A 22,823-nucleotide genomic window follows, 5' to 3' on the forward strand; every position below is an offset into this window, starting at 1 on the left:
TAGAACAAAAAACACATTTACACATACCGATGATTTGTCACATAGCATCGTTACCTGTTGGGATGAGAACGTGTTGTTTCCAGAGCACCACAAATTGGGGTGTCTGTAGTCAGGTAGAGCAGGAAACCTACTAATCAGAAAGTTGCTGGTTCAATCCCCGCCTGCTCCACCCTGCATGCCAAATATCCTTGGGCAAGATGCTAACAGAGAGAGTGATATTATACCCCTTATGTCAAACTGAGTGATTTTTGGCCCCCAATAAATTATTCATGAGCTCAGGAAGTAGGAAGTAATAAATGAAGTAATAAAAATATGATATTCATAAAATTATGATATTCATAAAATTATGATATTCATAAAAATATGCTAGTTCATAGCTCATTGCTTCCCCCCCCCCCCCCCCTAAAAACAACTAATTGATTATTTTCAAAGTTTCTTATATATCAAATAGCATTCTTTTATTTTTTTTAAGCCATTAAAAAGTTTTTACTTTTTATGCTCAAAAAACGCCATCTGGTGGCGGGTCAGTGTGTGTGCGCGCGCGCCCGAGACTGTGTGTCTGGGCGGGCGGGGGCGCGCCCGTGTCTCCGGACCGTGCTCTCTCGGCTCCGTGCTTATGTGTTTAAAAATCTGTTAAACCATATTAAAATTGTTTAGTTAAACTTGTGCTTTTGTAACGTTCAGTATGGCCGGAAATACAGGCTACATGTCTTGGGGCAAAACTTTATTTCGATTTATATGCATTTGTAGATTTAGAATAAAACTCGCGATCCCCTAACCCTAACCCTCCTTAAGCAGGGAAAACTCCTTAAAAAACCCTCCGCGTTTTCCCCAAAACCCTAGAATAACTTGTTAGGTACCCCCTCTATTCCCAAAACCTTATATTCGATAACAGGGGAAATCCTGAAAAAATCCTTAGTCTTTTTTCTCAAATTCAGCGCCCCGCGGCTCCCGCCCACCGATCCTTCACCGAGCAAAAGGCAAAACTCTTTTAAAAAATCCTCCGCGTTTTCTCCAAAACCCTAGAATAACTTGTTAGCTACCCCTCTATTCCCAAAACCTTATATTCAAAAACAGGGGAAAAATCCTTAGTCTTTTTTCTTCAAAACCATCCTTCTTACTAGCTACCTCTAAAATTCTACGCAGAGTCTAAGTTCTACCTCGCTCTTAATCGCACCGACCCGCAACAGCTTCCAGAGCACAATTTGTCCTGATTGTTCGCTCCCCGCTCAGCTCCCGAATGCTGCTTACCTCGTTTGAAAATTTCCGCCGGAGACCAATCACATAACAATGGCACGGCTCCCTTCGCAACCCGGTTAGCCAATCTGCTGCAGGTCCGATTTTTATGATCTCCCGCTGAGGTTAAGACTGCCGTCGAGCTCCCAGAAGACCTCTGCCTTCAGCCATATCAACAACTGGCGCCGCTCCGCGTCTCTTTCCTTATCCGCATATCATTTCGGTAGGTGTTAATCTTCCCCCTTTAACTACATTTTCGCATTTTCCTTTTTACCATTCTGTCAAAAAAAGCTTTTTCATCTTCAAAAGCCATGCAAATAGGCTCTGTAACACTTGGAATACACTTTTTAAAAATATATATAAGCTCGCCTCTAACACTCAGAGCTAAAAAGTGTGTTTGTACACTAAACTATAGCAGCGATCATGTCCTCATCAGGTACTTCATTTTTCTCACTCTTGTTCATATAATGTTTATATTTTACTGTTTTCCCATTTGTAAATACTCGTTGTTATTTCTTTTCATACTCCGAGATAAGCGTGCTCAACTCGTCTCTTTTTGGTTCTCTCGATCTAATTGGTAGGTTTGGTTCACATTCTTGTTCATTCTTCTCTACGCTAGATCAGCTCTGCGTGGATTTTGACCGCGAGTGACCGGATGTTGTTTCTGGCCTGAGTTTTCCTGAAATGCCGTGAGGCTCGTTTGAAAGATTGCGCCCGAGACCAACTCCGCCTCCAAGGCATGCATACCTTTAGCTGCCACCAGTGAGAAATCAGATCCGGGCTCCACATATCCAATCAGGAGCACGAGGAAGACAGCTTTTTGCAGACTCTCCAGAAATATACAAGTCCTTACCAACTGCTCTGCAACCCAGTGTTTCTGGTCCCCTCACGAACATCGCTTTTTGAGATATTTTTTATGAACCACCAAAAGAGCCATTTTACCCCCCAGTACAGAAGACTGCATCTGGATCTGAGGGCAGCAGCGGGGACAAATGATTGTAATGAAGCGACTGTCCATGTTCATGGCTGGTCTTAGATAATCGTGAGTTATTGTGACTTATGGTGAAAAGTACATAGTTTTGCAAGAGGCATACAAGCACTGTGGAAAAAAATTGATCGTGTTTAAGTCCTCTAAAACTGTTTTGTGAGCACTTTGCTCCCTATGTTATGCTTTAAAAATATGATACATGTAATGTGATCATCAAAGAACATGATTTTTTTTTAAAAGTTTATTCTTATGCTTTTAAAGTATGTCAGATTATCATAAAACACTTATTTGTATGTTATAATGTTTTTCTTACACCATGTGTAATTTTTATAAACACCTTATGCCCTATAGACTCTCACATGGAAACACCATTGATCTAGATATTCACAAATTTCATCAGGACATCTCTAACATCTAAAGTTTTTGTTGTTTTTATGTTTTACATAAAAAACCTTTAGATTTTCAAATGAAAGAAAAGTGACATGCAAAGATATTTTTCTTTAGTGATGTTGCTTCAGCAATCTCAAATACTAATTATTCTGGGAATTTTTATGGTCAAACTATGTGATTTTCCAAGTGTGTGTGTGTGTGTGTGTGTAGTAAAATGACCTTCTTATGATGTTGTCACCGTGAATCATTTAGGATTAACAACACAAATTGTATCGATAGCAGAAACAGTCTTATAACTTATAATTCTCAGACGTTACCGCTAGTTTTAAAAACGCAGTCTTCTTCAGGTCTGTTTATGTAGCTTTTATGAAACTGATTTTCCAAAGTACAAGTAGAATTTAATTTTTCTTTGCTCTCCAGTATAAATGCAATAATTTGCAGGCTTTTTACTGAAACTCTCACAATGCAACACTCAATGCTCAGAGCTTCATATATCAACAGCTCTGAAAATATCTTCTTTTGTTAAAGTAATGTAGGACAGGATCTCTCACTCTCTGTGTCTCAAAAAAACCCAACCAAACTGGCAATCACCACTAAACAAATGGAAGTAGTTTATGGCTTTTTTATCAGCTGCATTTCTTTCATTTATGTATTGATCACATTGTTTATTGGTAATGCTTTTAGGTCACTGTTTTAGCATGTCTGCCTCACACTCCATTTAAACAGTTTGACAGATAGTGGGGTCTGGTAAGGAAGTTGGGGGGGGAAGCAGACAACTCCACAGGAAGAGTCTTTTTTGTCTTTTCTCCACTGTAAAAGATAGCAAGGCAGTGTGAAACTTTCTTTGGGGGAAAGACGAAAGGTGTGAAAACAGCTGTGTACTGCCTTCTTTCCTGTAGGAGGTATTTAACTGAGAACCATGCTAGGCTCAGTGAGAGACTCTGCTCACCCTCTGCCCCAGCGATGGCACTCCCTCACCAAGCTTGATTTCTGTTCTTTGTCTTGATTAAAGAATGTTAGCTACCGCTCATCGCTTATCTGCAGGCTTTATTAAATGGAAAACTTCCACAACAACCTCTAAACAGTGGTTTATGGCTTTTTGTCACCTGCAACACCATGTAACACTTGGATGTTAGATTCTTTTCCCAGTCAGTGTTGTTAGCCCCCCAACCTCCAGGCTCCAGGTGTCTGAGCTCTAACCCTTGCTGCCAAATGTGCCTCTTGTTAAGTGCGGCTGTGTGCAGGCAGGAATAGGACCCAAGGTGCAGACTCCGGAGACAGAACTTAAACAAAAACAGCTTTAATGCTGAACGCAAACATGACATAACTGGAAAAACTCAAAATAAATCGAAACAAAACAAGGAGCCAGAAACAACAAAACAAACAAAAAAAAAGTGCAAACACTGGAGCCTGGAAAGCAACAGAACAAAACACAGAAACAAAGTCCAAAACAACAGCACCAAGGCCCAGGCAAAGTCCAAAAGCAAACAAACAAAAGAGCTCACGAAAGGCGCAGAGGCACAGGCAATAGTCTCAAAAAAGTTCAGGGGGGCCAGCCCGGAGGCTGATGGTCCAAGAGCCCGGAAAACAGTTCAGGAGGCCGGCCAGGCGGAAGGCACCGACGGCGACCGAACAGGTCAGGAGGCCGGCCGGGCGGGAGGCCCTGGTGGCGGAGCAGTTCAGGGGGCCGTCCATGACGGCGGCGTAGGTCAGAGGGCTGTCCATGACGGCAACGGCGTCCAGTCATCGGCCAGACAGAACGTGCAGGACGAGCAGGCCGGACAGGATGTGCAGGCCGGACAGGACGTGCAGGAACAGACAGATTGGAGACCTCAGGGGCAGACAAAACTGGACCAGGCGGAGCTGCAGAGGCTGGGGACTAAAGAAGACAGAGACCTAAACCATAAGACAGAACTCAAAGAAACCAAAAACTAGACAGTATAAATAATATCATAAACTCAAAAACCCTGGGTCGACGACCCAGGCATCCTAACACCTCTGAGGCCTTTGTGCCTTTTATGACCACCCTAAGTTTGTAGTCCTATCTACTAATATTATTATTATTATTATTATTTTATTATAGCACAAGTTTCAGTTAGGTTACTACTTTGACTTTCTCACTTTGAGCACATTTCTGACCCGATACTTTATCAAACTTTTTACTCAAGTGTTTTTGACACTAACAGCTGTACCTCTACTTAAGTAAAACATTGCCTGCACTTTTGCCACATCAGTTGCCACTTTCTCTGGAGTTTGTACAATTTTTACATTCACATTTTCAAGGGTTTATGTGTTATCCTTGATCACAGTTCTAAAAAAGGTAACTTTCTTGACATAAAAGTAGCCCAAAAAAGACAAATGTATGTCCAGTTCTTTTTTACTCCAAACCTACTGATCGGAAAACATTATGTGATGCTGGAAGTTTTTATCCTATCCACCTCCAAAACAAGTTTACCTGTAAGCCAACACATTAGACTTAAACAAATTTGTGAAATTCCTGAACAATATGCTTTGTGCAGTAGCAGTAGTACTAGAACTAGTGCTAGTAGTCCTAGTATTGTGCAGCAACCAGGCTTCAAGAGCAATCACTCTACTGGCTTGCAAATGGTGAAAACATTTCACAGTCTTAGCTGCAAATCAGAAATGTTGGTAAATTTAAAAAAGGAGTTTAAACTTCAGGTTTGGCATAGACACAGACTTTATCAATGCCACACTCGGGAAATTCACATGTTACACATGATTTAGCTCACCTGCTAAATCCCCAGAGCAATAACCACATCAGCATCATTGGCCTGAGTGTTGATCCTCCAGGTGAGTGAGTGGAGTTGAGTGTGTGTGTGTGTGTGTGTGATCAGAGGTGAAGCTGCTTTCTGCAAAGTCTCATCAACAACAACATCTTTAGAAACAAACATCAACAACCAGGAAGAGTGTAAAAGCACTGAATATGAAACAGACCATTTACCATACCCAACACGGAGCTCCTGCTCACAGTCAGATGGAGTGAAACATAAGGTCCCAGTGGTGTTCTGTTGGATTTAGCAGGTGAGCGTTGTTGCCAGTCAAAACCTTTTTGGAAACTCTTTACAAGTATCAATGTAATTATTTGTTTTACAAACAAATGTATTGTTTTATATACCTGAAATAAAACTTTTTTGGAAACCCGTTACATCAAATAAAACTTTCTTGGAAAATCATTGCAAGAATCAATCTCGTTATTTGTTTTACCCCATTCAAATCTATTGGTTTCATTACATCAGATTAAATAGTTTGTGGAAAACCGTTACATCAAATAAAACTTTGTTGGAGAAATTTTACAAGAATCAATGTAATTATTTGTTTTACTTGAATCAAATGTAATGGTTTATATACCTGAAATAAAACTTTTTTGGAAACCCTGTACATGAAGTAAAAGATTTTTGATCTTGTAAGTTCTGGCTTTAATATTTTCAGCTGATAAAGTGAACTTCATACAAACTCTGTGTTAGAAAAATCAAACTGTGTCTCGTGAGTGTGTATTGTGACTGCTCCATCACAATGTATAATTTGACTTGTGAGGTACACACAACAAGGCCAAGAAGAAAAAGTGAATTAGAGATTCATTACAAAATACAAAAAATAAAAATAAATAGTGCACAAATTTAAAACAAGCAAAACACCTATGCAAGAGTAACTACTGATGATTTACAAATACTTGTCATATACAACCAATGTACTCAGAGAATTTTACCATATCAGTATAAAGCTCTCTGTAATTCCTGGACACTTCATGAAATAATTCAATATTAAATCTGCACTTCAGTTAACTATTCTTTTTTAACAACAGGTTTATGTCTTAGATCTACGGATACAGCTAAAACACTCTGCTTGTATAATGCTGTATTCTCTCCCAGCTTATCCTTTTCTCACAACAGGGTGATTCCCAAAGTACGAGTCAATAAAACAATGGCTCTAAAAACCAGAACAGAAAGATAAAAACACAATCCTTAATCTTTTATCTTGCAACTTTATCTTTCTGTTCTGGTTTTGACACGCGTGCCCAGGGTTGCTGACCCCTGCTCTAAAGCATCTGATTTGGATTCCTGAGATCAAATATATTTTCCTTTGGCTTTGTTTTCTTCCCATTTGTGGCTTTAATGTAGTGTTACATCCTGTTTGTTTGCTTCCATCTGTATACATGTCCAGATTCACTGTTGTTTCTATTCTTACATTGCTGTGTGATCACTGTTCCCTCTGCTGACTGATGTGACCTTTTGTATCTCACACTGATACTTGTCATATTTGTATCTGCACCTAAAAGATAAAAAGTTTTCCATGCTAAAACACAGCTCCACCTCCTGCAGTTCTCCCTCTGAACCACTAGATGTCTCTGTTATCTAAATGAAGACGTGCAGCACAGCAACCACAGCAGCGCTCAGATCACACGTGTCCTGTTATTATGTATAAAAGTATGAAACAGGTGAGACAGGGATCAATATTAATGTTGTGGAAATATATGAAAAAGCAACAGAAGAGTGAAAACATTTCGTGTTTCTAGAAAGATCTTTCAGCTCACAGCTGCTCACAGACTGTATTTACAAGTGACAAACTGCAACTCTACAGTACATCTACAGTATATATCAAATATATTCTGTATTCAAATCTATTGAGTGATGTTTGAAAGTCTTTCCAGGTGAGTTTGATCCAGGAGGGTCTGAAGCCAGAGTCAGACAGAGACTGTGCAGAGACTGTAGAAGGACAGAGCAGCAGCAGAGCAGTCCAGATACACTGATGATCCTCTGTCAGATCCAGAGGGACACACAGGGATGATGCTGGACTCTACATTGTGTCTGACAGTGGAGCTGTTCTCAGAGCAGTTCACTCTGCAGTCATCTGCACTTCTTCTCATTCCTCTGTCAGTCACTGCTGGATGAAGCTCTCCTCTCCACCTCCCAGTAACATGGCCCAGTCAGAGCGTCTCTACACACAAGCTGCTTCTGCTTCAACCTCTCTGGATCATCAGGACACAGCTCCTCCTCTCTCAGCACACACACCGTCCTGTTTACCATCATCAGCTCCACCTGCAGAGAGAAGAAGGAAGAGCAGAGGAGATAAATGAGTGTTTCCAGAGACTCTTCATCAGCTGTCAGTCAGTGATGCAGCACATCCAGTATAAAGAGCAGCAGGGACTTCAGTGCTGGGACTGTACTAGGACTCATTGTTGCTTCACTTTTTCTAATCTTTGGATTTTTATTGAAGTTGATGAAAATGTTTTTCCCTCCTAGTTTGAGTTTGGACTTTCATTCTCTAGAAGAACCTTGGTGTGTCCACTCTGAGCTCTGTAGGAACCCCAACAACAAGCCCAACAATCCAGATGGACGGTTCCAGCTGTTAACTGGAGGAATTCCATCCAAACATCTGCTCTCACTAAATTCTTCCTCACCTACAGACTGTGTTCTTCACTGCTTTAAACTTGGAAATGAATGCAGTCATTGGTCTGCGTGCTGCTTTGTTCAGAGAGCTGATTGGCTGTTGACAGCGTTTGATCAGAGCGTGTCAGCTGTTACTATGGTGACTATAAAGGTCAGAAACAGGAAGTGTTTGTGTCCAATCCTGAAGCCTGTCACCATTCTCCTCTCACAGCTTCACTGAGAAGCACCAGCTTTACAGGAAACACTGGATCTTTGTTTCATACTGACTGTGTTTAGTACAATACTGCTGACAGCACCACCCACTCACTCCATCACTCTACTTACACCAGAGTTTCCAGTCTGTAGTCTGGACTGTGTTTAAGATCAGACAGCTGCTTCACATCTGGATACTTCAGGTAGTTTCCTCTCAGGTCCAGCTCTCTCAGATGGGAGGGGTTGGACTTCAGTGCTGCTGCCAGATAATCACAGCTGATCTTTGACAAACCACAGAAACTCAATCTGTATAAAGAATGAAAGATGTAAGTTTATTAGACAAAGTGTGAGCTTGAAGTCATTCAGTGTTTCATCATCTGTTCAGAGCTGAAGAAGGTTCAGAATGTAGAAGTTTAGAAAATGGAAACTCCAAACAGCTGAAGCCAACAGGAAGCAGCTTCAAACAGGAAACTGTGCAGAGTTTCAGACTATATGTCCTAATGCAGCCAGTTGGATTTTGGAGATTTGAATCTCTGTTCTGTGACTAAGTCCTTGAATCATTTCTTCCAGTTGGTCCAACAAGACAGACTAAATATTGGACATGTGTTGTGGCTCCATTAGGGGAGCTTCTAAATGTGATGTGATGGTCCCTCTGGGTCAGGTGTAAGCCATAGGTGTCAAACTCTGGCCAGCGGGACAAATTTGGCCCGCAGCCTAATCACATTTGGCCCGCGAAGCCATAAAAAATTACTATTAGAGCTGACCTTACAGTATTATACAGTGCCTGTACTGCTAATACTACAATTCCCAGAATGCTCTGTTGGTGTTTTGGCGCGTCAGTCATGACAGGACCCATTAGCACCCTCTCCTCTGTTGACCATAGTCATAGCAACCATGCAAATACTGCCATGCTACCTATCCCAAAATGAAAAAAATAAATGCAGAAAACAGGAGTTTTCTGGACAGGTGGGAGAATATGATGAAAATTTGATAAATGATAAAATTTAATTCAGAAGGCTGCAAATACATTTTTTATTTAAGAAATGAATTCCACTGATGTGTTATTTAATGTGTGTAATATTAAGTTATATGTATGGTTATATAAGTTATATATATTGTTTAGTATTAAGCTTTGCTTGTTCCATATTCAGTTTTTCAGCAAGATTGGCCCACTGTTTATTTGAGTTTGACACCCCTGATGTAAGCTTCCTAATACAGCTTTGATATTCACAGTCTGCTTCATTCTAACCCTGAATGTCAGAGTTTTCCTCCTTCTCTTTCCCATCATTCATGCTGGCAGTGGAGGAGATTTGGATGTTGGACTGTGTTTTGGATGATGTGTGTATGTTTGTGTTGGACTGCTGTCTGTAAAGCAAACACACATTTTGCTTTGGATTTCAGTGTCAGACAGACTTTAAGGTGGAATGAAGAGTTGGAGAGTTTCACAGTGAATTATCCAGTGGAGGATTTTTCTTCTTCTTTGAAGGTTTGAAATGTGAACATTGTTCTGCTGCAGTCAATGGACTAAACCAGAGAAGAAGAAAACAGACTTTACCATGAAGATCCTCAGTGTGGATCAGTATAATATCAGCCTGATGTCTGCAGTTTAGTGTCAGCACAACTTTCACATCATATTCATCTCAGCACAACTAAAACATGCTGACTGACCTCAGAGTTTCAAGTCCACATCCTGGACTCTCCAGGAAACCACACAGATGCTTCACTCCTGAATCCTGCAGCTTGTTGTTGTAGGTCAGCTCCAGCTCTCTCAGATGGGAGGGGTTGGACTTCAGTGCTGCTGCCAGATAATCACAGCTGATCTCTGACAAACCACAGCCCCACAATCTGTATAAAGAATGAAAGATGTAAGTTTATTAGACAAGGTGTGAGCTTGAAATCATTCAGTGTTTCATCATCTGTTCAGAGCTGAAGAAGGTTCAGAATGTAGAAGTTTAGAAAATGGAAACTCCAAACAGCTGAAGCCAACAGGAAGCAGCTTCAAACAAACACAACAAGAGAAAAAACTCTGAATGTTTCACATTAAAGTCGTACATTTCTCATAAAAACAGGACAAAGACTTGAAAAAGTCGTGTTTTTCCTTCCAGGAACCACAAGGCTTCACTTTTAAAGGTGAAGTGTGAAAGAAATGGACATATTTGAAGTCCAACACCTTTTTCCAGTCACATTATTAAAGCAGACAAACTACAAGCTCATTTTCGTTCCAACAAGTCATCTTCTGACCTGGACTAACAACACTGGTCTCTAAGTGCAGCTGGCTGTGAGACCAGTGCTCAGGGAGCGTCTACAAAGTGCAACACTGAAAGAACATCACACACTCATTTGCTTCCAGCACTTTCACACAAACATCTACTGTCATTATTGTCACCAAACTCTGTGGATCCTTTATTGCAAATTCAAATGGGATCAAATGGTCAGACAAAAGAGGGTTATGAGGAAATATGATGAAATGTTGTGTATTAGCAGCAAGTTATTGAATCATTTTCCTCAGAAAGCAAACAAAATGATCGACAAACGTGTTTTTACAAAGTCAGTGTTGGACTTGGATCAGCAGGATAAGCTGATGTTTAAAGGCATTTGAGTGTCGCTGTATGAGAGTCCAGTTATTACTCAATATTTATGGATGATGTTCTTTCAGTGTTGCACTTTGTAGACGCTCCCTGAGCCTCACAGCCAGCTGCACATGGACCAGCTGACATTACCCAGCATTAGAGGATAAAACAGTAAATGAGATTAGTTAAACACACAAAGATGGAAACACAGAGCGTGGATCGTTCACTCGACGGCACGTACACGGACACGCCGTCGGGGCTGAAAGTGGACAGCTCACAGATCCTGAAGGTTCAGGTTTCATCAGTGTTACGACTGTTGTCGTAATTATATGTAAATTTGAGTGTGCAGGTGCTCCTCCATGATTGGTGCATCCAGGGTGGATGGCTGGCAGCAGATAAGAAGATACCACCAGGGACTGCCATGTCATTCATCCTTGACCCAACCCAACCGGCAGACCGTTAACTGTGTCACTATGTTGGTTAATGTAAGAGCATGTAGGGGTGGACCGCCTTTTTGTTTGATCAGTTTTCTCCTGTTTTTGTTAGGCAGGGAGGAAAATGATTGTCGTTTGAGTTAGTTCTTTTGCGTAGGTAAGTTGTATTTATTCCTGAGATAGGCTACCTTATGTCTGTTGTTTTGGCCTTGGGTTCACCCTGAAGTTATGATATGCTCCCTTCCTTTGTTTAACTGCACTCATTGTAAATAAATCACTGTTACAAAGTATTAAGTGTGTGACGTGCTGCTTGGGGTTGGCCGGGGATGGATCACCCTTTATGTTGTGGTTTGGCCGCGTCTAGACGGGCCATAACAATCTGTCTCCAACCATAACTGAGTGAACCAGCAGCAGAAGAAGATCCAAACTACGCTTTACGTTTGATGAACATCGTCATGAATTCTCTCTGACTTTGACGTTTACTTCCTGCACAGCTCTCTCTCTCTCAGTGTACTTCAAGAACAGTTTACCTTCAAAAATCTGTTTCCTGCATTATTCACTGCTTATTACGCACCAGTCTGCTGTTGTGTTCACTGCTGTCGGCCTCCGAAAACAAAGCCTCATTTCTGCTGTTCAATACTGAAGAAATTTAAACCTTTTAAAATGATGACAGATTACAAACTCTCAGCTGTGTCTGTAATCAAACCTCTGTAACTTTGCTTCCCTTCAGCAGCATCAGCTCATGTTCACATGTTGATTCATGGTTTGCTTCAGTTTTTGATGGACTGCAGAATATTTTGAAGGTTATCTGCTATAAAAAGCCAGAACAGGAAAATCTGCTTCATGTGTTTCTGTTTGATCCTCAGTGACTTTGACACAAAGGCCTCTGCTGTGATGATCACACCTCTGATCAAGTCTCACAGTGTCAGCTTTGTTTTTATACATATGGATATGTGCTGATAAATGATCAGAATTATAATATTTCCCACTGTCTGCTGTGTGCCGTGACCTTTGACCTGCTAAAGACAGTCAGCTGTGGATTATTCATTGTTATGTCTGATACTTAGAACTGTGAGGAAGAACACTACACAGTTAATCAGGGTCCCCTCTCTCTGAATCAGGAAAGGTGGGCAGGCCGCGTGTCGGCCGCGGGCCATACGTTGAGTCTCACTGTTTGAAATGTGAACATTGTTCTGCTGCAGTCAATGGACTAAACCAGAGAAGAAGAAAACAGACTTTACCATGAAGATCCTCAGTGTGGATCAGTATAATATCAGCCTGATGTCTGCAGTTTAGTGTCAGCACAACTTTCACATCATATTCATCTCAGCACAACTAAAACATGCTGACTGACCCCAGAGTTTCAAGTCCACATCCTGGACTCTCCAGCAAACCACACAAATGCTTCACTCCTGAATCCTGCAGCTTGTAGTTGTAGCTCAGGTCCAGCTCTCTCAGATGGGAGGGGTTGGACTTCAGTGCTGCTGCCAGATAATCACAGCTGATCTCTGACAAACCACAGCGACTCAATCTGTACAAAGAATGAAAGATGTAAGTTTATTAGACAAAGTGTGAGCTTGAAATCATTCAGTGTTTCATCATCTGTTCAGAGCTGAAGAAGGTTCAGAATGTAGAAGTTTAGAAAATGGAAACTCCAAACAGCTGAAGCCAACAGGAAGCAGCTTCAAACACGAAACTGTGTAGAGTTTCAGACTATATATCCTAATGCAGCCAGTTGGATTTTGGAGATTTGAATCTCTGTTCTGTGACTAAGTCCTTGAATCATTTCTTCCAGTTGGTACAACAAGACAGACTAAGTATTGCACATGTGTTGTGGCTCCATTAGGGGAGCTCCTAAATGTGATGTGATGGCCCCTCTGGGTCAGGTGTAAGCCATAGGTGTCAAACTCTTGCCAGCGGGACAAATTTGGCCCGCAGCCTTATCACATTTGGCCCGCGAAGCCATAAAAAATTACTATTAGAGCTGACCTGCCAGTATTATACAGTGCCTGTACTGCTAATACTACAATTCCCAGAATGCTCTGTTGGTGTTTTGGCGCTTCAGTCATGACAGGACCAATTAGCACCCTCTCCTCTGTTGACCACAGTCATAGCAACCATGCAAATACTGCCATGCTACCTATCCCAAAATGGAAAAAAAAGAAATGCAGAAAACAGGCGCTTTCTGGACAGGTGGGAGAATATGATGAAAATTTGAAAATGATAAAATGATAAAATTTAATTCAGAATCCTGCAAATACATTTTTTATTTAAGAAATGAATTCCACTGATGTGTTATTTAATGTGTGTAATATTAAGTTATATGTATGGTTATATAAGTTATATATATTGTTTAGTATTAAGCTTTGCTTGTTCCATATTCAGTTTTTCAGCAAAACTTGTTTGAGTCCATAAAAAAAGATTCCCTGTTATTGAGAGTGATGTACTTACCTCAGCTATTGCCTCTTGAGTCTGTTAATCCACAAATAACAGAGTATGAAATGCTAAAGGCTAACTACGAGGTACTTGGTAAAAAGTTAGCAGATTTACAAGTGACATCTGCAACACAAGACACACCCACCCCCACTATTACACAGTCACTCCAGCCTCGAGCTGAGTGACTGTGCTCCACCACACATATGCGACAATCTAAGCCTCATCACATGGTTTCCCTAAGAGACCTGCCATTTTTGCAACGCACAGAGTTTAAAGTACATGGGGGTCAGGTTGGGGACATTGTAACCTACATTAGCTACCATGGACTGTGTAAGCAGATTGAGGAGGTGCTCAAGGTGAAGCACACAGAGGGAGAGATCATTCAAGGTGTGCTCCGTATTATCAAGCCTGGACAGTTTAAGGACATGTTGATCAGTAAAGATGACTTGACCCTCATTGAACTCAAAAGCTTACTACGTTCACACCTGAGTGAGAAGACTGGGAGTGAGTTATTTCAGGAATTGTTGAGCACTAAGCAACATGACCATGAAACTCCACAACAGTTCCTCTACAGGATGATTGGACTGAAGCAGAAAGTCATGTTTGCATCCAGGCAGGATAACATGGACGTTGCGTATGAGACACGTACGATCCAAAATGTGTTTCTACGCACCATTCATCAAGGTCTTCTACCAAAATATGGTGACATTCGTAATGAACTCAAGCCACTACTATCAGACTACAGTGTGTCAGATGAAGCCTTGATAAGGCAAGTGAACAAAGTGTCAAGTGAAGAGAGTGAGCGACAGCGAAGACTGGTATATTCCACTCGACAAAAGGTAACACATGCTCATACTGCTCAACTTGAACCTGCTAAAGACACTGAAATGACTGACTGTAAATTTAAGAGTAAGAATAAAGTCATAAAAGAGCTGGCTGCAAAGGTGGAAACCCTGACCAAAGTGGTGGAGTCTCTCACAGCCAGTCAGGCTCGTGAACCCACTTGTCAGTGTGCACACCCAAAGCAGAAGCCCAGACAAACGGCAAAACAGTACGGCTGTCCCAAGTGTATTGAAAGCGGGGCTACTTCATGCACTCATTGTTTTATCTGTGGGGAGAGGGCAGTGGGATGTCTCAAATGAAGCCAACCCAGAAGCTCTAGTTGGCCTCCTGCTGATACACACACTCCCAGAACCAGTGGACAGCCAGACCCAAAATCACGAGGTATGTGCTCAGAAGAGTTTGCTCATGTCAGAAGTAGTTGGGCGACCCTTCCAACGAAAAATGCAGACACAGGGGAAAGTGAGAGAGTGGCACAGCTTGTGGGAAAAAAATGTAAAATCAAGTGTTACATTCATAGCTTTGCAGTGGACTGTTTATTGGACACGGGTGAGTCTCATTGATCGCCAGTGGGCAAAAACCTACCTCTCTGACCACAAACTCCGGCCACTGACAGAACTTATTGGAGATAATGCTCTTAGTGTGCTTGGTGTTAATGGCCAGCCATTACCCTACGACGGCTGGATGGGCATGATGGTGAGTCTCCCAGAGAATAGTGACCCAAACTTGACTGTACAAGTCCCCTTTTTAGTAAGCAGTGTGCCCATAGGCTGCCCCCTGATTGGTTTCAATGTAATTGAACAGCTGATACTGGGGCCAAATGCGAATACAAATCTCATACCCACCATTGTGAGCCTCCTGCGCAGCGCAATGAACCTCCAGGATGACACAGCGATGGCACTGGTCAACTTCATCCAGACCAAGCTTACCAGTGATAACATGGTCAGCCAGAGTGTCCTGAAAGTGGGCCTGTATGATGTAGTAATTACAGCTGGTCAAGTTAAGTATGTTAAGTGTAAAGTCTCCTCTTCAGTTGACATGTCCAACCCCCTCGTGCTCTTTGAACCAACTGAGCAACCCACAACTGCAACAGCTTGATGTTGGCAGCAGCCTCCTCACAGTTTGTGATGCCAGAGTCCCATATGTCAAAGTACCTATTGGCAACCACACAAAGCATGATGTGACCCTCACCGGCAGAGCAGCCCTTGGAATTATTGAACCAATAGCAGGAGTCGTACAAACTGACTTACCAATTTTCGGTTAGCCCAAAGTGACTCAAGATGTCGACCCTGGTGTATCTCAAATACCCCAGCAGTGCGGTGAAGATCAAGCAACACAGGAATGGGATCCACCTGTTGATGTTAGCCACCTGACTGAAGACCAACAAACTGTTGCCAAGAAAATGTTAAGAGAAGAGTCAGGGGCTTTTGCACGTGATGAGAATGACATGGGGTGCATTCCCAGCTTGGAAATGACAATAACACTCAAAGACACAACCCCAATTCAGAAATCGTACACCTCAATTCCAAAACCCCTCTATAAGGAGGTTAAAGAGTATATTGAGGACTTCCTAGCAAGAAGATGGATTGTAAAGTCTAGATCTCCTTACTCTGCGCCAATAGTTTGTGTGCGGAAAAAGGATGGCTTCCTAAGGCTCTGTATAGACTATCGTCTCCTAAACCAGCGCACAGTACCTGATCGCCACCCATTACCAAGAATCAATGACCTCATTGACACCTTGGGAGGGTACAACTGGTTCTCCATTTTGGACCAGGGAAAGGCCTATCACCAGGGCTTTATAGCAGAAGGATCCCACCATCTGACTGCATTCATCACCCCCTGGGGCCTTTATGAATGGGTGCGAATTCCCTTCGGTCTTACCAACGCACCTGCTGCATTCCAACGCAGTATGGAAGAAATGCTGGCTCCCCTTCGGGATGAGTGTTGCATCCCATACTTGGATGACATCTTGTGCTACGCCAAGACTTTTGAGGAACATGTGGAAGGGCTGAGGAAAGTCTTGAGAGCCGTGCAGAACTACGGAGTCAAACTCCGGCCGACAAAATGTGACCTATTTAAAAGAGAAGTGAGGTATGTTGGGCGCTTAGTGTCAGCTGAAGGAGTATGCATTAGTGATGGGACTTCCGGCTCTTTTTACAGATCCGGCTCTTTCGGTTCGGCTCACTAAAAAGAGCCGGCTCTTTCGGCTCCGAACCGGCTCTTCAGGTTGTTTTGTTGCTTTAATTAATTTATTATTAACAATAATATAAAATTATGCACAAAAGGAATTACTAACGTAAAAAAAGTGGTTTTATTTATATATGTTTATATATAAATATATGCGGTGGCCCCTAGAGACAAAACACGTACAAACTCCAAAACACATTTCTAGCATGAACTGAACTTCCAAAGCAGAGCTACTAGATCACTTAAATTACACAATTGAAAGAATGTGTGTATTGTTTGTGTATTTATACACAGGCACTCATATATATTCAAATAATTTAAAAAAAAGTTCATTTACCTGTTACTACCACACACCAAATCTGGTCGTTGGTACTTGCTGGCTTGTGTAGCCACAAGATAACAAAGGCTCAACACTGCGCCCAGCATCCTGGAGCACTTCTGTTGTCTTTTGTACGTGTTTTGAGTTTTTATGTGCTTCTGAGTTTTTATATGCTTCTGAGTTTTTACGTGCTTCGGAGTTTGTACGTGTTTTTACGTGTTTTGGAGTTTTTATGTGTTTTGGAGTTTGTACATGCTTCAGAGTTCGTACGTGATTTGAAGTTTGTATGTGCTTTGTCTCTAGGGGCCACCGTAAATATACTTTTATTTATTCACTCCACATAAAATGTAATAAATAAATCACATAATACAAAAATCAAGTATTCACATTTCAAGTTTTAACTATTTAAATTTTCAGCTGTTTCCTTTTACAAATTTAAAGTGAAAACAACACAAAACACTGCAAACCACAACACAATTAAATATAAATTATAATATGAAAACAAAAAGAACATGCATATTCTCTGTCATATGGGCCTGCATGAATAAACTTTCTGAATCCTTTATCATCTGCAACCGAAAATAGTTGTGGATGATTACTATACCTTTCTAATGTTGTTGTCCCTGCCTCTCTTTCTCTCTCTCTGGGTCTGTTCCTGTGCTACTGAGTGTAACTACCGCCCCTCCCCCCCTCTGCCCAGCGTAAAGCACAAGGCTCGCTTGCAGAGTGCAGCGGAAAAAAAGTGCGAGAGAGAGGCTGAGAGAAAGAAAAAAAAACAAAACAAAACACGTGACGGCTCGCGATAAGGAGCCGGCTCGCGTCGTTCACGTCAAAGAACCGGCTCTAAGAGCCATTTCGTTCGCGAACGACCCATCACTAGTATGCATTGATCCAAAAGATCTCGAGGCAGTGTACGCCCTGAAAAAGGAGACACCTGCCACAGTGGGAGATGTGAGGAGGATCGCTGGGTTCCTGAGTTACTATCGCTCATATATCCAGGATTTCTCAAGAATAGCAAAACCCATCTATGAGCTTTTGCAACCCAAGAAAACCAAAGAGGAGCATCTTCTGGGGAAGGTTACAGGACAGAAGGGGAAAGGTGCACAGTTACCATCCAAAACACCAGTTGAGTGGGCAGAGATGCACCAGGGTGCCCTGTGTAAGTTGATTGATATGTTGGTAAACCCCCCTGTACTTGCCTACCCGGATTTTGAGCTTCCCTTCGTCCTTCATACAGACGCATCTGATAAAGGACTTGGGGCCGTTCTCTACCAACATCAGAATGGGAAGCTAAGAGTGATTGGATACGGCTCCCGAACACTGACACCGGCTGAAAAGAATTACAGACTCCACTCGGGCAAGCTTGAGTTTCTCGCCCTCAAGTGGGCTGTCTGCGAGAAGTTCAGGGATTACTTGTTCTATGCCCCGTATTTTACTACCTACACAAACAACAATCCCTTAACTTATGTCATGAGTACCGCCAAGTTGAATGCGGTTGGGTTCAGATGGGTGGGAGAGCCATCAGATTTCAGGTTTGATATAAGGTACAGACCTGGCAAAATAAATGTTGACGCAGACACCCTGTCGAGGAGTCCCCTTGACATTGACAGATACGTCACTGGATGTACAAAAGAGTTCTCCAAAGAAGCTGTTGCCGCTACTTGGGAGGGATGTGGAGCAGGCAAGCATGGAGATGTTGCATGGATCGCTGCTCTGGCTCTAGCAGAAGGTGACCAGCTTGAACCAGTAATCCAAGAAATGGTCACGCCCATCAATTTGGATGAACTACAGTACAAAGGGCTCAAAGAGCAGACCCTGCGATAGGTGAGATCATGAAAATGAAAGACTCAGATCAAAAGCTGACAGATGACATGAGACGGAATGTGAGAGGTCCTGCAAGGAAAATGATGCATGAGTGGACAAAGCTGAGCTAAGAAGATGGAGTTCTGTACCGTAAGACTGCAGAAAAACGCCAACTAGTCTTACCAGCTAGCTTCAAATCCCTTGTCCTGAAACATCTGCATGATGACATGGGACATGTCGGAGTAGAAAGAGTTCTCAGCCTGGCGAGGCAACGGTTCTACTGGCCATACATGAGGCGAGACATCGAAGCCTATGTCACCCGGCAGTGCCCGTGCATCAAACAGAAGAAACCGGTGACACATGTCCGAGCTCCCATGTCCAGCATTACCACAAGCTCACCAATGGAGTTGGTTTCAGTCGATTACCTCCACTTAGAGCCAAGCAGGGACGGATATCAGTATATCCTAGTTGTGGTAGACCACTTTACTAGGTATGCCCAGGCCTATCCAACCCGCAACAAGAGTGGCAAAACTGCAGCTGAAAGGATTTTCAGTGATTATATCCCCAGATTTGGCTACCCTTTAAGGCTGCACCATGATCAGGGGCGGGAGTTCGAGATCGAGCTCTTCCGGACTCTCCAACAGTTGAGCAATGTGGGGCACTCTCGAACAACTCCGTACCACCCTCAGGGCAACCCAGCTGAACGCTTTAATCGTACCATCTTGCAGAGGCTGAGGACCCTGAGTGAAGAAAAAAAAAGAAAGATGGAGACAATATCTCCCACAGATGGTTCATGCGTACAATTGCACGCGCCATGAAGTAACGGGTTACTCACCATTCTTTTTTTTTTTTTTCAGTGCGCATGCGCCAACCAGCGTGCAGCCTGTTACAGTCGCTCCTGCTTTTCTCTTAGTTTAGCTCTTTTTTCTTACGTATTCTTTTTTTTTCTGACTTGTATTTTCCTCCGTTTTCTATCTCTTACTCAATCATGTGGATTGAGAGAGTTTTTGTTCTTCTGGTGGCCGTGGAACTGTTACTTTTATCAAGGAACGGGACCGCGGCACATCTCCTACACGCACGGACTGTTTACTCCAGAGATCAGCTGATCGCCCTGATGCCGGCCGGCTCGCTGGCCAGGTCCGCAGAAGTACCAGCTGAAATTTGGAGGAAAACACATCGGGGATGCAGAGGTCAAGGACAGAAGAGAAGAAAAAAGGTGACGGTGAGACAGCGGAGGCTCGAAGCGAGGAGGAGGTTTAAACCGTGTCTGCCGTCTATCGTGATGGGTAATGTGCGATCGTCGGAAATTAAAATCGACGAGCTCTCAGCACTGGTACGGAGTCAGAGGGAATACCGAGAGTGTAGCCTGATGTGTTTCACCGAATCATGGCTGCACCAGGACATTCCCGATGAGAATGCTTCCGTGGAAGGCTTCCACACTGTTCGGGCGGACAGGGACAGCATTGCTAGCGGTAAGCGGAAAGGAGGTGGGCTTGCTGTTTTAGTTAACAACCGGTGGTGTAACCCTGCCAACATAACAATCAAAGAAAAGATTTGTTGCCCGGAAACTGAACTGTGTGCTGTTGGACTCAGGCCGTATTATTTACCCAGGGAATTCTCTCACGTCATCTTGGTGGCTGTTTATGTACCCCCCTCTGCTAACCCCACAGCTGCATGTGACACTATCCACTCTGCCATAGCTCGGCTACAGACTCAGCACCCGAGTGCCTTTATTGTGATCTCGGGTGACTTCAACCATGTATCACTGGACAATACACTAACAACATTCAAACAATATGTGGACTGTCCCACCAGGGGAGAGAAAACTTTAGACTTACTGTATGCTAACGTCAAGGATGCATACAGCTCCTCCTCCCTCCCCCCACTTGGTAGGTCAGATCATAACCTGATTCACCTCACCCCCTGCTATGTGCCAATTGTGATGAGGGAACCTGTGACCACCAGGACTGTCAGGAGGTGGTCAGAGGAGGCCTTAGCAGAACTACAGGGCTGTTTCGAGGTGACCGACTGGGAAACACTCTGTGAGCCTCACGCCGAGGACATCAATGGGCTTACTGAGTGTATCACAGACTACATAACTTTCTGCATCGACTCCATTGTTCCAGCTCAGACTGTTCATTGTTACCCAAATAACAAGCCGTGGGTGACTAAGGACATCAAAGCCCTCCTCAACAACAAGAAGAGGGCTTTCAGAGGGGGCAACAAAGAGGAGGTGAGGAACATCCAGGTGTTACTAAAGGACAAGATCAGAGAGGCTAAGGACAATTACAGGAGGAAGCTGGAGTGGAAACTCCAGCAGAACAGCATGAGAGAGGTGTGGAGGGGCATGAAGACCATCACTGGATTCAGGCCAACCAACAGCAGGGGAACTGAGGGAGGTGAGAATAGAGCCAACGAGTTGAATCTGTTTTTCAATAGATTCGACACCACAGTGTCTGCTCCCACCCCCACAACCTCACCTGTAGTCAGCCTGGAATCCAGAGCCACACCACTGTGCCAGCCTCTCTCTTCACATGTTGCCTCCTGTGAGATTCCTGACACCCCTCCCCCACCGATCACCTTCACTCAATACCAGGTTGAGATGCAAATGAGGAGACTTCACTCAGGCAAGTCTGCTGGACCAGACGGAGTGAGTCCCCTTGTCCTCAAGACCTGTGCCCCCCAGCTGTGTGGAGTCTTTCATAAACTGTGTATGCTGAGTCTGAGTCTGCAGAGGGTCCCGGTGATGTGGAAGACATCATGCCTCGTCCCTGTACCAAAGACGCCACGTCCCAGTGGCCCCCAGGATTACAGGCCCGTGGCACTGACCTCCCACATCATGAAGACCCTGGAAAGGCTCATCCTGGACCAGCTGCGACCCATAGTAAGACCACACCTGGATCCCCTTCAGTTCGCTTATCAGCCTCGTCTCGGAACTGAGGACGCCATCATCTACCTGCTCAATCGTGTCTACACCCATCTGGACCAGCCGGCGAGCACTGTGAGGGTCATGTTTTTTGACTTTTCCAGTGCTTTCAACACCATCAGGCCGACCCTCCTGGGTGATAAGTTAGCAGCGATGCAGGTGGATGCTTCTCTGGTGTCCTGGATTGTTGATTACCTGACAAGAAGACCACAATATGTACGTCTCCCACAGTGTGTGTCTGACAAGGTGATCAGCAACACAGGGGCACCACAGGGGACTGTCCTCTCCCCCTTCCTCTTCACCCTCTACACCACAGACTTCAGCCACTGCACAGAGACCTGCCATCTTCAGAAGTTTTCTGATGACTCTGCAGTGGTTGGATGCATCAGCAGGGATGATGAGACAGAGTACCGGGCTGTGATCGACTCCTTTGTCACGTGGTGTGAGCAGAATCATCTGCAGCTCAACGTGGCAAAGACCAAGGAACTGATCGTGGACTTCAGGAAGACCAGGAAACACTTGACCCCTGTTTCAATCCAGGGGGTCAGTGTTGACATTGTGGAGGACTATAAATACCTTGGAGTACACATTGACAATAAACTGGACTGGGCTAAAAACACCACAGCACTTTACAGGAAGGGCCAGAGTCGTCTCTATTTCTTGAGGCGACTGAGGTCCTTCAACATCTGCCAGAAAATGCTGAGGATTTTCTATGAGTCTGTTGTGGCCAGTGCGATCCTCTATGCTGTTGCATGCTGGGGGAGCAGGCTGAGAGTCCCAGATGCCAACAGACTTAATAAACTAATCCGTAAGGCCAGCAATGTTGTGGGGATGGAGCTGGACACCCTCAAGGTGGTGTCGGAGAGGCGGATGCTGTCCAAGATAAAGACAATGTTGGATAACACCTCCCACCCACTCCATGACATGCTGGTCAGTCACAGGAGCACGTTCAGTGAGAGACTGAGATTACCGAAAAGCACCACTGAACGACACAGGAAATCTTTCCTGCCTGTGGCCATCTCCCTATACAACGCATCCACTTAACACACTGTTTGCTGCTACAGCTACACATGTTTCTTTTCCAACTATTTATT

The 22,823-nt window shown here is 43.5% G+C and overlaps 1 protein-coding gene across 1 annotated transcript in view; it reads right to left on the bottom strand.

Moving 5' to 3' along the window:
• Positions 1-6,694: 6,694 nt before the first annotated feature.
• The window catches only part of LOC147336704 (ribonuclease inhibitor-like), a 37,537-nt gene continuing 21,408 nt past the window's right edge, over positions 6,695-22,823 (bottom strand). Inside the window, exons 4-7 of the mRNA XM_086286221.1 lie at positions 12,573-12,749; positions 9,883-10,059; positions 8,347-8,520; positions 6,695-7,671 (exon numbers count right to left, since the gene is read on the bottom strand). Coding sequence (XP_086142347.1) covers positions 7,662-7,671; positions 8,347-8,520; positions 9,883-10,059; positions 12,573-12,749 — 538 coding nt within the window. The 3' untranslated portion in view covers positions 6,695-7,661. The remainder of the gene's footprint in view (positions 7,672-8,346; positions 8,521-9,882; positions 10,060-12,572; positions 12,750-22,823) is intronic.

This window comes from Aulonocara sp. 'chitande type north' Nkhata Bay, linkage group LG3 (assembly GCF_057382095.1).
Source record: "Aulonocara sp. 'chitande type north' Nkhata Bay isolate Kocher_YH1m ecotype deep benthic linkage group LG3, A_spYH_male_GT1.1, whole genome shotgun sequence".
NCBI classification, from domain to species: Eukaryota; Metazoa; Chordata; class Actinopteri; order Cichliformes; family Cichlidae; genus Aulonocara; species Aulonocara sp. 'chitande type north' Nkhata Bay.